Source organism: Chaetodon auriga, chromosome 15 (genome assembly GCF_051107435.1).
Source record: "Chaetodon auriga isolate fChaAug3 chromosome 15, fChaAug3.hap1, whole genome shotgun sequence".
Lineage (NCBI taxonomy): Eukaryota > Metazoa > Chordata > Actinopteri > Chaetodontiformes > Chaetodontidae > Chaetodon > Chaetodon auriga.
The window spans coordinates 24,165,410-24,178,432 of NC_135088.1; the positions used below are offsets into that span (position 1 = coordinate 24,165,410).

General features: G+C 41.3%; 2 protein-coding genes across 4 annotated transcripts in view; one reads left to right on the forward strand and one right to left on the reverse strand.

Moving 5' to 3' along the window:
- mark4a (MAP/microtubule affinity-regulating kinase 4a) overlaps positions 1 to 5,248 on the forward strand; it is a 30,659-nt gene extending 25,411 nt beyond the window's left edge. The window contains exons 16-18 of one of the 3 annotated variants that reach the window (XM_076751119.1): positions 344 to 426; positions 1,103 to 1,147; positions 1,248 to 5,248. In XM_076751119.1, the coding sequence (XP_076607234.1) occupies positions 344 to 426; positions 1,103 to 1,147; positions 1,248 to 1,312 (193 nt within the window). In that variant the 3' untranslated portion in view covers positions 1,313 to 5,248. The remainder of the gene's footprint in view (positions 1 to 343; positions 427 to 1,102; positions 1,148 to 1,247) is intronic. The other 2 variants (XM_076751120.1, XM_076751118.1) reach the window with 2 other exon arrangements.
- A 330-nt stretch (positions 5,249 to 5,578) lies between these two features.
- ckma (creatine kinase, muscle a) lies at positions 5,579 to 9,489 on the reverse strand. Its single transcript, XM_076751121.1, has 8 exons — positions 9,421 to 9,489; positions 7,797 to 8,004; positions 7,412 to 7,566; positions 7,078 to 7,210; positions 6,612 to 6,783; positions 6,361 to 6,484; positions 6,066 to 6,255; positions 5,579 to 5,923 (listed from the first exon to the last, which is right to left on the reverse strand). The coding sequence occupies exons 2-8, from the start codon at positions 7,987 to 7,989 to the stop codon at positions 5,745 to 5,747; spliced, it is 1,146 nt and encodes a 381-aa protein (XP_076607236.1). The 5' UTR covers positions 7,990 to 8,004; positions 9,421 to 9,489; the 3' UTR covers positions 5,579 to 5,744.
- Positions 9,490 to 13,023: the final 3,534 nt, after the last annotated feature.

Genomic DNA, 13,023 nt, shown 5'->3' on the forward strand with positions numbered 1-13,023 from the left:
ATTGAGGCGTTAAAAGTTCTTCCTTTCAGCTTGAGCACAGCCTGGGTATGGATCCATGTTTATCAGAACATTTTATTTACCCAGGCCTTTTGGCAAGCCCTTCTGTGGCCCTGGATTATCCTCTGTTTCCCTCTCCCTCCCAGTCGTCATAATCACACATGTCTAATCTTTTCAAACCTCAGCTTTATCCTTGCCAATCAGCTCCCGTGCTATGCTCTTTTCCACCATTTGCTCTCCTGTGATTCAATTATACACTCTCTTACCGTCACCCGCTGTTCTCACCCCATACTCCCTCTTTTTCTCTATATTTATCTTCTTGTGTTTTCCCCTGTCATGGCAACAGGGTCAACCTTGACCCATCCAAGCGCCAGGGCTCAAACAAATCAGTCTCGGGTTGTACTCTTCCACAAGGATCAAAAACAGTTAGTAAGTTCCCATGCCTCTCGCTTCTTTCTTGTCTTCTTGTGCTGTCCCATCTGTCTACGAGGTCACAGGGGAATTTGCTGAAGTCCATGAATGCTTGCCTGACTTTTTCATACCTCTATGAATTGTTGGTTGTCTGCATGACCTGTTAATCATCCTCGTACTGTCAAGGTCCTGCACACTTTGTTTCAAGCATGGTTGCAATCAAGGAAGATTCATGTGATTGTTGTTTTGAATTTCAGTTTCAGACTCAGTGTGATTGTCAGTAGAGACTGGCTTTAACTAGTCTTTCATGATCTTTTTCTAATGTGCCCTTAGAAATGGTGTTTCATGTTTTCATTTTGCATTTGTTGTTGAAAGTCATTGAGTATTTAATCCATGTGTTGGAAAGAATGGATTTGAATGTGTAGTGCTATGCACAAAACTGGTTAAAAGTGAAGAAATGCGTTTATATATGCATGCTTTAAACAATGTGAGTGAGAAAATGGGAAAGTGCATTCCTGACAGGTGAGGCCACACCGTTCTGCACATCACAGGCTTGTTGTAAACGCTTGCTTGGTCTCCCTGTATGATATCCACTGCTGAATGCCATCTCATCTGAGAGTTGTGGGTTGGTCATAAGGCTTGTTGTACACTTGTTGTTGTGGATTACCCCTAACCCTACCCGTTTGTCCCACAGGGTCACAAATGAATCTGAGGGAATCAGGAGATTTGCGGTCACAAGGTCAGTACACCAGCTGCAATGACAGTACTTAGAAAATAGCTGATAGTTTATTTCTATTTTCCCGGCCCAAAGCTTGAGCATTTTTCTGATTTTTCCCTAGTTGCCATCTACCTGGGTATCAAAAAGCGTCCGAGCCCCGGGCCATCGGACGTGGCTGGGATCTGAGAAGTGGTGGGCGGCGGGACCCTGCAGAGGTGGTACTGGCTCTGCGGGAGGCAGCGCTTGGATGTGGCTGCCAGGTCCACCATGCTGGCCCCTTTCTGCTCTCCTGCACCCATGGTGTGGCAGGGGGCCGCGTGGCTTTTGAGGCCGAGGTGTGCCATCTTTCCACGGGCACCTCTGAGACTTCTAACGGGGTGCGCTACACGCGACTCTGGGGGGCACCTCTAGCTTTTCGGGACATTGCTACCCAAATCTCTAAGGACCTTGAACTTTGAACAGAGGGTGTGTTTGTGTACCAGTGTGTGTTTTTGTGTGAGCGAGTGTTGATGTGTGTGTGCAAAAGGAGGGTGGTGGAAATAACTGACAAAAAAGAGGGGTGAGGGGCTGGACCAGAGACTTCTCCTTCTGTCTCTTTCATGACTATCCCCCCTGCACTTGCACACATACACACACACACACACACACACACACACACACACACACACACACACAGATACACACACTTGACCCATAAAGTCACACAGACTTGAATCACCCCACCTAGCTCAGCCAAGTTCTTCACTGAGCAACTACACCCACTGGACCTGGATCAGGCAGAATCTGGTTGAATATTTTTTATTGCTACTCTAGCCATAATGACTCTTTATTTTGTTATTTATTGATCTGATCATTGTTTCTCTCCACTGTCACTTTCACCACGACAGAAAAACATCATTGTGTATTGGAAATCATTGACCAGCCAGTCCTTTTTTAAAATTGTTCTTTTGTAGGTCACCTTTATGTACACCGTTATTTTTTATTTATTTTTTTCCCTTACCGATGATGATTATCCTCTGTCCTTTCATCAACTGGGGACAATAACGTGCACAAGTGAGGAGATGGTCCAATTCAGTGCTCAGATAAGCACCCGCAGAGGTTGCATTGCTTTGATTTGTGTACATACAGCAGTGACGACTGCACTGGATTAAGGTCAGTGGGAGCAGAGTTGATGGGCCTTTGAAGCAGCCAATCAGAGGCTGAGCTGGAATACAAAAAGCCAGTGACATCTTCCACTTCATAAACTAGTTGTTAACTCTCAATCACATTAGTTTCTCTGCATGGGACTAGCAGAAATTAAAAATGTAGATAATGTTTATTGAGAAATAAACCTCTTGGCTAGCAAATTTTCTGCATACAAGAGAACATTTTGGTGCAGTATTGTCATAATCACTTTAACAGTCTACACCAATATCAAAATGAAATCAATACAGCTGATTGAATATTATAAGGGTACTTAATTTTCATACACTTGTTGCCAACGAATACGTTTTTGATGCTGGCTCTCTAAAAGAATGAATCAAGAGGCCTGTAAAGACTTCATGTACACATGCTGCTCTCTGGTTGGCTGGATTCATTGTCTACCAGCGCTGGTCACTGTCAGTAACACTTGTTCATTCACAGTCTCTGAATTTTCCAAACTTTCACTCCGTTTCATCCCTTTACCTTTCTTCAGAACTACTGTAGTGAAGATACAACAGCAGCCATGTGCTTGAGAATATCTTTTTGTTTCAAAGTTCTCAGCTGTTGAAATCTTTCAAGCAGGCATGAGTGACGTTGTCATGGTGGTTTGTCATACAAATCTTGAAATCTGGCAGTTGTCCCACCACAAAATAACCAGAGATGCTGTATGTCTGGTTTATTCTCAGTGCAATGCTATTCTTTGGTTATATTGTTGCCATGTGATCTCACCTCAGCCATCATCTTAGTATGTTGATGGGGAACACTAAAAGCAGATCAGCTGAGCAGTGAAACCTCTCAGATTACACACTCACCTTTACATACACACAGAGAAATATACACTTCCAAATGTCCATCCTCGTCTTTTGGTGGCACAGTCTATAAACTTGTCTGTCTGTTAGTGATGACAGTGGGCTGTGGGAAATGGGGGGAGTGTTCTGAATCTGGAAAGGCACGATGAAAGCAGTGTGCACAATGTTTTCTTTTAGTTAGTCCAGTTGCCTTTAAAGTGAACAACCCCCAGCGCCTTCATACAGTACATATTTAATGTATAAAAAAAGAGACAGAAAAAACTGAGAACTTTCTATTCTCCCTCCCTGTTTTTAGTGAATAATGTACTGTGCTATTTATGTAGGCTACAGAAATCATGTTGTTTGGCTGCTGATTTACTGTTAACTATCTCTCAGTTGTGGCTTTGCTCATGGTGACCCAAAATACCCCCTACCCACCCCCATTTCCTTTCCCACCATCATAAACTCTCGAACTCCCTACATTTAATAGGGACGGCAACCTTAGTGGTCCACCATCTTCATATGTACCACAAACTTTTTTCTAACATCACAATGAGCATTAAGGTTTCCTCTGCTCTTTGTGTGTGACCCTGTTCTCTTGCAGGGAAACACTCAGCCATCATCCACACACTCACATTGTAGACCCACGTACGACATCTTCTCAGTCCTGTTTGGTGTGTGCTGTTTCTTGGAGCCCAACTGGGGAGACTGGTGTTGACCTGTCCTCCTCCTCAAGGTGTGAAGCAGATGCCAATATGGACACTGGGCGTCTGTCCTTGTCCTCTCCCTGGACGTTTCTCATTGCGGTGTATATTAGCATTAGGTAATATAGACCTCAATGCACTTTGCTTTGACTTGAATCAGCTCCTTCCAGTGTACCTGTATAGGTAATACCCAGAGCTAGCCACTGGGGGGCGCCAATGTCTTAAATGTGAAACACTTCAATTTGTGGATATTTGCACAGGTACTTTATTTATTTTTTAGAATAATATCATTTAAAAAAAAAAAACAGGATTTATATCAGTCACTTGATGGCTGTATATAAAATATATGAATATAGTATATATCTTAGAGCTCAAGGTTTATTTATAGCTAGAGCAAGGAAAGTAATTCTAGTTTAAAGCAGATTCTTTCAATGACAATGGGAACAAAACCAACCTGCAATCCTGCATGTCTTCAGAGTTTGGATTTTAGAGGGAAAAAAATGAAACATAATGCACACCTAGAATTGAAAGTTTTGTGAACTGCAGATGCGATTTTTGTCATGAATTGATAAAAAGAAATGGTGCTAAGTGTAGCACCAAGTCCTTCTCCATTTCACAAATATAAACAGGAAGGCTTGGGTGAAATACAGTGAGTTCACACCACCTTGTTTGCAAGATGATAGATTCAACATACTGAAGAGGGCTTCTGAGTTTTTAAAAGTATTTGAATATGCTATAAAACATACCACAACATTTAGCGTGTAAGAAAAAGTTTCAGTTTAAGATCCAGTAAGGACACATACATTGAGAATGAATTGCTCAGTTTGGTTCTATTCTAACTTGAAGTTACGCTGATGCCAGTAAGTCCCTGACATGTTGAAAGCCTTGGGTTGCATTCAAGCCATAGAAACGTTATATCACTGTCTCCTGATTGCAAATATGAATCAGGTTGCTTGCAACATTTCTGGGGAAATTTCAATTGAAATGGGCTAAACAGCAAATAACTTGGAAAACGTGACAAACAAGTCACTCTTAGTATAAGATAGATGAACATCTTAAGGTGGAATCTACTGCGAAAAAGCCTTGAAAAGAGTTTTGTTGATCTGAGTGTTGATTAAAACACATGTATACCTGCTCAGAGACAGTGTGTCACTGGTCAGTTTTAGATAATGGATGGCACAGTATTTCTAGGACCCCAGGGGGATCAGTATTTAACATGCACTGTCATTTCAAAACTGATTTTGGAAAAAGTTGATATTATATGCAAAAGAGACACACACACACACACACACACACACACACACACACACACACAGTTTGACCTATATGAGCAAGTTTACATTGCTCTACTCCTCCCATCAGAAACAAAGTATAAACTGAGATTGAGTGGTTGTGGTATACAAGGAGAACATGGAGCTGAAAATGAATAAAATTCACTGATGTTGGCATTTTTTCCTTCATTTTGGTCTCTTGCTTTTATTATGAAACACAGTCTGAATGATTGTTAATAGCTTTTTAACATCTGACAAGGTGAGTATTAATATGTGATTCTACTCGTAAAGCTGTTCTTGGCCTTAATGTTTGTTTTATTTTCAGTTTGTTATGCTGCAACAAAAAACACCAAAGATTCATTTAGTTGTTTCGTGGGGCACTTTTTTTTATTGAGCACTATGAACAGTGTCAATAATCATTACTTTTTATAACAAAAAGTAGGTGATGCCACATCTGCCAGGTGAGCCCAGCTCAGTGGAGGCTGATCCCAGGATGTTACCAACCAACACTGCAGAACATGAAAAAAAGGGCAGAGAAGAGAAAAAAAGCTGGAAGGAAGAAAAGTTGAGCAGAGTCAAGAGTCTCTTGGTAAGCAGCTGTTTCCTCTGCACGCCCATCAGCAGGCTCCATTGCACATGAGTGGTCACAAGAAAAATATAATATTGTCCCTCTTTACTTCTGGGCGGGGATCATGCTATCGATTGCTTCTCCCTTCTCCAGCTTCTTCTCCATCTCGACCATCAGCTTGACACCATCAACCACCAGCTGGACCTGCTCCACCTCGGAGGATCCCAGACGGTCAGCATTGGAGATGTCAAACACACCACCCACAGAGGCAGTGTCCACGCCACCTAAAGAGGGAAAAAGGACAAGGGAGAAAGTACAGATTACACAACGCACCTTCCATCTTAAATGCTGTAGTCTCTGTAGAGAATTAATTAACCTGCAGGCTGATCCACTGGTGTACAGGCTAAAAAGTACATATGTTGGTACCTGTGCCACGCTTTTGCAGACGCAGCCTGGTGAGGATCTCCTCGAACTTAGCGTGTGTGCTCAGCTTGGGCAGCTTGACATGGACGCCACCACGTAGGCCAGTACCCAGGTTGGAGGGGCAAGTCAGGATGTAACCGAGATGCTCGTTCCACATGAAGCCATGGTTGTGCTTCTTAAAGATCTCCTCAATCTGGCAGATTAAAAACCAGGAGAGTCAGAGGAATACCTAGTGGCAATCCACACTGCTTTTACTCAGTCCAATCATGCCTTGTGTTGAGATATTTTTAATGTGTACCTTCTGCAGCCCAACGCAGAAGCGCCTGAAGACCTCCCTCATGTTGCCGCCCTTCTGCATGGAGATGACACGTAGGTGATCCTCCTCATTGACCCAGACCAGGAAAGTCTTGTTGTCGTTGTGCCTGGATGGAGTTGAATGCAAAGAATCAAGTAAAACAGTAGAACACAGACAGGTGATGCAAATCTGTGCTGAGAGTTATGAACAATGTTTTCACAGCTAGCCTGCTGACAATTATTGGTCATACTTACATGATGCCTCTGCCATCAGGCCAGTCGCGGGCCATACCGGCACAGGTCAGCAGGGGAGAGACAGGCTTGTCAAACAGGAAGTGATCATTGATCAGCTGGTCCTGCTCAGCCTCAGTCATGGACTTCAGGGGATAGTACTTTCCCTTGAACTCACCATCCAGACTGGTCAGAGCTGGAGAGACGTACAATTAGGAGATTTTGTGTTCTCTGATAGTATAGTTCTTCACAGGAAATACTGAGCATCTTTTTTTTCACTGCTTTGTCACTTAGCATGATCATTTACAGTTAGCATTAAATGAATAAGCGGAGCAAGAGTGTGTTTCCCTGTTGGGTTCATCACTCTTATTCAGCTTCTTATCCTTGAATGACACTTTCAGTTTCTTGGGAACAGCCTGTTGTTTGGGAAAGGCCAAGCTTACTGCCCAACCCAATTCCCACTCACACATTCAAACTGTGAATAGTTTACCCTCAACGGACAGCTTCTCAATAGCTCTGCGCTCGCCACGGCTGTTGTGAGGGGGCAGGGTGAATCCCTTGATGCTACGGCCAGTGCGGACACGGCTAGACAGAACATAGTTGGGGTCCAGGTCGTCACCACCCTAATAACAAAAGTTTGATTACAAAGTGAAACAGAGATCACGAAATGCAGGGTAATGAGCATTGTCATCTGACAAGTTCCTTGTCCAACTGCTTAGTTATCCAGTGTCGTGTTTGGTTTAATATCTCAAAGTTCTATACACTAAGTCTTATGTTCTCTCTGGTTTCAACAGTGCTTTCTGTTCTTTGTTGAGGTACTGCACCTTCAGGTTCTCAAAGTTCAGGTCAGTCTTGTGCTTGTCAGTGGGCTTGTATCCACCATGACGGTCGGAGATGATGGGGTCAAACAGATCTTTGAAGACCTCATAGGACTCCTCATCACCAGCAACGCAGCCAACAGTCATGATGAAGGGGTGACCTGAAGGCAGAGAGCAAATAGGAAAGCAGGAGTTAGAAGATAGGAGGGAAGATAATAGCTGTTGTACAAGCTCATGTGTCTTTAATTTGGTGATTTTATTCACAGATAGGACAAAGAAATGTTCACCCAAAGTTCAGTTATGTTTTATTTTGTAGGTTTATCTGTCTGAATGATTTTATGACTTATAGACAGATTTTTTTGTCTCAATTTAAGTGTCTCTCTGGTCTCACCGGGGTTGTCAACACCAGTCTGGATGACATCATCCAGGGTGAAGCCACTGGATGTCTGCTTGTCCCTCATTTTGCCATACAACTCCTTGGTCAGGGCCTTGGCCATATGGTTGTTGTGCTTGGACAGGTCAGGGTACTCCTCCTCAACTTTGTAGTTGAGCTTGAAGTTGTTGTGGGTGTTTCCGAAAGGCATGATTGCTTTCTAACACTGCAAAAAGAGGGACATACAGGTTAAGAAAACCTAAACAGGATGATCAAAAACCAGTTCATCCTAATCTAACACTGTCTGTGAAGGTGACCTGAATGTCCACAAAAGCCTATGGAGATATGGGATATTCTGCAAGACAGCTGCAGAGTTTAAGTGGTGTCGGCAGAGGAATTCTGGTAACAAGTGACACTCAATTTTCGGCAGCTCATATGTCCAGTTGAAATAGGAAGGGTGGAGTCAAGGGAGGACTGCATGTTGGCTGGGTATTTTTAGCATCAGCCAGTCTGACTGTATTCCCATTCTTCAAAAAGTCCTCAGCATATTTAATTAGCATTTTAATTCTCTTGGCACACAGACTCAATATGTTGACACATAAATTCACATAAACAAGTCTTTGTAGGTCATGTTTTACATCTATTCCCATTGAAAACACTCTGCACCTTCTTTATATCACTGTTCACCCTACAAGTTAAAACACTTAAAGCTGTCACTATGCTGAATTCCTGACAGAAGCCTGACAAGCTGTGAAAGCCTCCCTCCAGTCCACTCCACTATGTTCCAACAAGATCTATGAACTTCTAATTGGCAATAGACATATGCATGTTCCCTTTTAGTAATTTGTTTAATCTTGCTTTGATAGGCTGATCACATGAATTATATAACAGTGACGTGTGTAATGACGCACTTGTGACATCACATGAAATGTGATCTGTTGTGAACTGCAGTCTAGCATTTTTGAAATAAGCTGTATTGGTTTATGAAATATTTTTTTAATGCATTCGTCACTTTGCTAAGAACAAAGTCTTGTTTGCTTAAAGCTGAAAAAGTAATCTTAAAAGTGTGACTCTTAAATGGCTGAAATCAATTACTGGACATCCAGGGCCTTTAGCTGTCTCTTACAGATCTCAAACTGTGATGCACCTGTCCACATAAATCACTGTCCGAATGAAAGAACCATTTGCAGAGAGTATAAATATATGTATATAAGCAATACAAGTTAACAGTACAATGGCAATGCAGCTAATGTTATGCTAAAACATCATGTCCATGCATATTTTCATTAATTAATGTCATTAATCTCACAAAACTCAATCACCACTGATACCCAGTAGGTGTCTTTTTTTTTTCACCCATGTGACATGTGACATATGAATGCATCATATGCCATATTGACATGTGACATATGAATGCATCATATGTCACATGTTAATATGGATTCAAATTCCCAGAATTGTTGTGCATTAATCTTTTAATTTCATCATAAACTCCGAAACCCTTCATCACAGAAAAGAAGCAACCAAAATATCTTTTGCTGTTCTAAATATTTGGATGGATCTCTGATTCCACACATGCCTTCAATATTTGCTCCTCCTTCTTCAACTCCACAAAATAACCATCTCTGTAATATTTCTTTACCTGCACACCAGACAAGAACAGAGGTAACAGTCCTTAGGATCAGATCCTGTTCACCACAGCCAAAATAGGGGTCACCCAACTCAGGAGGTCTTTGCTCCCTGTTTATATACTGGACAGACATTCACCCATTGGCTTGGCCATTTTAGTGCCTGCTGCGCCGTCATTGGCCAGTCCCCTGTACTGATACTCTGGGCAGTTTATGAAAGGGATGCATTTACTTCTCAGTCATCCAAGATGGGTACTGCAGCTGTACTCACACCCCCCTCGTCTTCCTCACCACCCCCTCATCCACTGCCCATACATAGCACCAGTTGGACGGCATTAGTATCTGAAAAGGGGGGAGGGGGGAGGGGCAGCATTGGGGGAAGTTGGAGCAATAGAAAAAAGCTGAGCTTAACTTTTGCCAAGCATGCAGTAGAGTTGAGGGGTCCTTTTGTCAGGCATGAAGGTTGGAAAGAATTGGTATTCTTTTCACTCATTAAATAGCAACCTTGTAGAAATGTTGTACAAAGAAGAATCCATCACATAATACTCACAGTTATCTTAGACTGATAGGAGGAATGCTGAGTATGCTAATCTACCTAAATGTACCATAGAGATGAATCCACGGCTCTCCAACAAAGACTTAGTAATTAGTGCTGTTGTATTGAATAGCATTAGATTCTGCATTTACTGTTTCTGTGTTCACCCACTCTGTGTCGACTCTCATTGAACTGCAGAGGAAACTACCTCAAAGCAGCCAAGGCTCAGTTCAGCTCTAACTGATTTTGCCAATTATCAAACTTTAAGCATTTGATGGAAATACTGGCTTTTGACATTAGCTTCATTAGCTCCCTTCTTTGATACTGTATTCTCTCAAATGTTTCACACTATATTTCCAATGCTTATGCTCTGCAGCTGCTTTGTGCTTTCAATACAGTTTTGTATAGACTGAAACTGAAATATTTTTTATTCCATGAAACTTACAGTATTATCAGGGCTTCTGTGTTTGTCTTGGTCAATGGCTTTCAGTCAAGCTGAGCATTACTTTATTAAAGATGCACTCTGTGATCCAAATGTAAACAAAAGCAGATCCCACTACTAAAAAGTCTGGAACTTGCTGTCTCTCTCAATTCGATTCACAGCTCTTTTACATGAGAGTTAGACAAACACAATAACTAAATATAAGTTGTTAATTTTTTCTTCTCTTTGTCTTGTTTTCTATTCTTAAAGCTTTCTTGACACCAGTAATGACAGATAACAGTGCAGAAAAACAGGCCTATATTTTCAAATATGATTAGCTAATAAAATTTGCATAAATATTTGATAAAAATGTTCAATATTCAGACTAGCTTTCTGCTTTTGTATATGTCAGTGTAGGCAAGCGGAGGGTCAGCTGGTCACATTGCCCTTGTCCTGAATTGAAGCTGCATCTCCTGTTACACAGCTGTCTGCTGCCTGTCCTCCTCCAAGTGGGAGGCCACCAAATTAGCCGCTGTGCAGATTTCTACTATCACTCCATACACAATATTATCACCATCTCACGGCACACAACACTCTTTTTGTCTTGTATGTCTATGTGTATTTTAGTGAAGCATACTGTGGGTGCATCAGAATATACCCAAACATTGTAGTTATATTTCTGTAATATTCACAATAGGGTTTGCAAACTTTTAATCTCCAGAAGGAAGTAGTATCAGATGCAAAAGAGACACCAGATAGATTGGCTAGCTGCTGATGTTTTACCAAGAGCAATTAAATAATTCCAGTCTAGGACAGTTATGCAACAGAGTGGTAATATGACAACGTGCCTTCTGCTCTGCCCCACAGACTTCCTCAAGCTTCGTGGTGGTCATCATACCACTGAAATATTGAAACATTGTGCTTTTATCATAAAATGATGGGTGACGGAATAGTTAAAAAAAAAAAAGCATTAAATTGTTTTGTTGTAGAACAATTATGTGGCTACAGCATAGACAGTTTCATTACACAGAAATGATTTTTCTGAAACCTTAGTGTTGAACTTCAACAATTTCTGTCTTCTTATTCCACAAAGCATGTCAGAGGAAGTGAGCATTAGTTCGTAGCATTGCAGAACACTTTCATGAAACATATACAGCTTGACCCTTGGAAAGGAATCCATGCCAACTGCACCGACCTGTGTCAGAATAGCACAGTGTCAAGCTTCAGCTGCGTGCAGTGTTACACTCTTTAGTATTAGGTGAGAGCAAATTATATCACATTCGTCAGGATGGAGAAAAATGATCATTTCAGTATCTTTGCCACTAGTAGTGAGAAGTGAGGTGTTTCATTATGAAAACCGTTTAAATTAAACCTGACAGAAAAAGTAAAGTGTGTATGTGCTTGGCAACCAAATACAATGACATGCAAGTCTCTATAAATAAAACCTTTATTTAAAGCTTCCCTCCCACATTAAATTCAACACCTGTCTGTAGGGAGCTAGCTGGGAAATACAAACCATGAACATAATATAAAACTGAAGGGAATATATGTGTTCTTAAAGTTTCATCTAGAGACATCTGTGTGTTTGAGTACAAATAAAATAATCTATTTCCTGCCAAAAGCCAGAAAACACTGACTGATGGCCAAAAGAAAAAAAAAAATATTGTGATAGTTTTGAATGATGATTCTGTAGATAATAAGTCAACTAAATTGGATATTATGCAAGCGGAACTTTCTTTGCAGGTCTGGGGTGGTTTATTTGTTACCGTGCCTCTTGGAGTGTAGGCGGTTGGTCTTACTCCATTGAAACTAAAGCAGCCAGGATCACATGTACATAGTGTGGTCAAGGGGAGGCTATAATTAAACCATGCTTGCTGGTCCAACTGCACCCTGTCAAACAGGAGCCCCTGCCCATCCAGGACCCTGATTCAGTTTCACTGAGTCAGTTCATTATCCATCTCAGATTTGACCAGACATCTTGTAGCTTTGGTTAAACCCTCCACAAAAGGGAAAGCCATTCATTGCTTTACTTGAAATTAAACTGCACATGTAACCAATGTAGTCAGTTTAATACTGTTGTGCTGTATGTAAAGCTCAACAAATAATGATTATTTTCAAGAACTTATTAGATCAATCAGTAGCCAAATGATTTTAAACACTGTTAACATGAAAAAAGACTACTATTTTTGTACATCAAAAGTTGAGCAATCATTATTATTATTATCATTATTATATTCACACTATCATGATGTATATTATGAATATACATTTTCAAGCTTTGTTTAAACTCTACTCAGTAAAGAAAACAGAGGGTAAAGTGAGATTAAGGATGCAGCATTTGTCCTACATCTCATGCCTTTACTACAGAAATGACAAGTAAGCCAAGTAGGTGTAAGTAAATAGGTACATATGGACCTCTCAGGATTAACTGGATCAAAACACATGAACACCATGTGCTCTATCTGGAGAATGTTTATTTAAGCATACCAAATACTATATGTATTAGTGCATCTGAATGAATAAAGTGCCTGCATTCCAGAGGCTTGGAGTACAGTGTGTGACCACGGATCATTGCACATTTGATGTGACCATGGGTGGGGCTTGAAGACAGGCAAGCCAGGCAGTTGCTTGGAGCCCCCAGCCACTAGGGGGGCCCTGGCC

Coding starts and splice junctions, on each gene's coding strand:
- ckma (XM_076751121.1), bottom strand. CDS start 7,989: ATGCCTTTCGGAAACACCCACAACAACTTCAAGCTCAACTACAAAGTT. Junction 7,567..7,796: donor GACTGGTGTTGACAACCCCG/GTGAGACCAGAG, acceptor CTCTGCCTTCAG/GTCACCCCTTCATCATGACT. Junction 6,485..6,611: donor CCTGATGGCAGAGGCATCAT/GTAAGTATGACC, acceptor AACTCCATCCAG/GCACAACGACAACAAGACTT.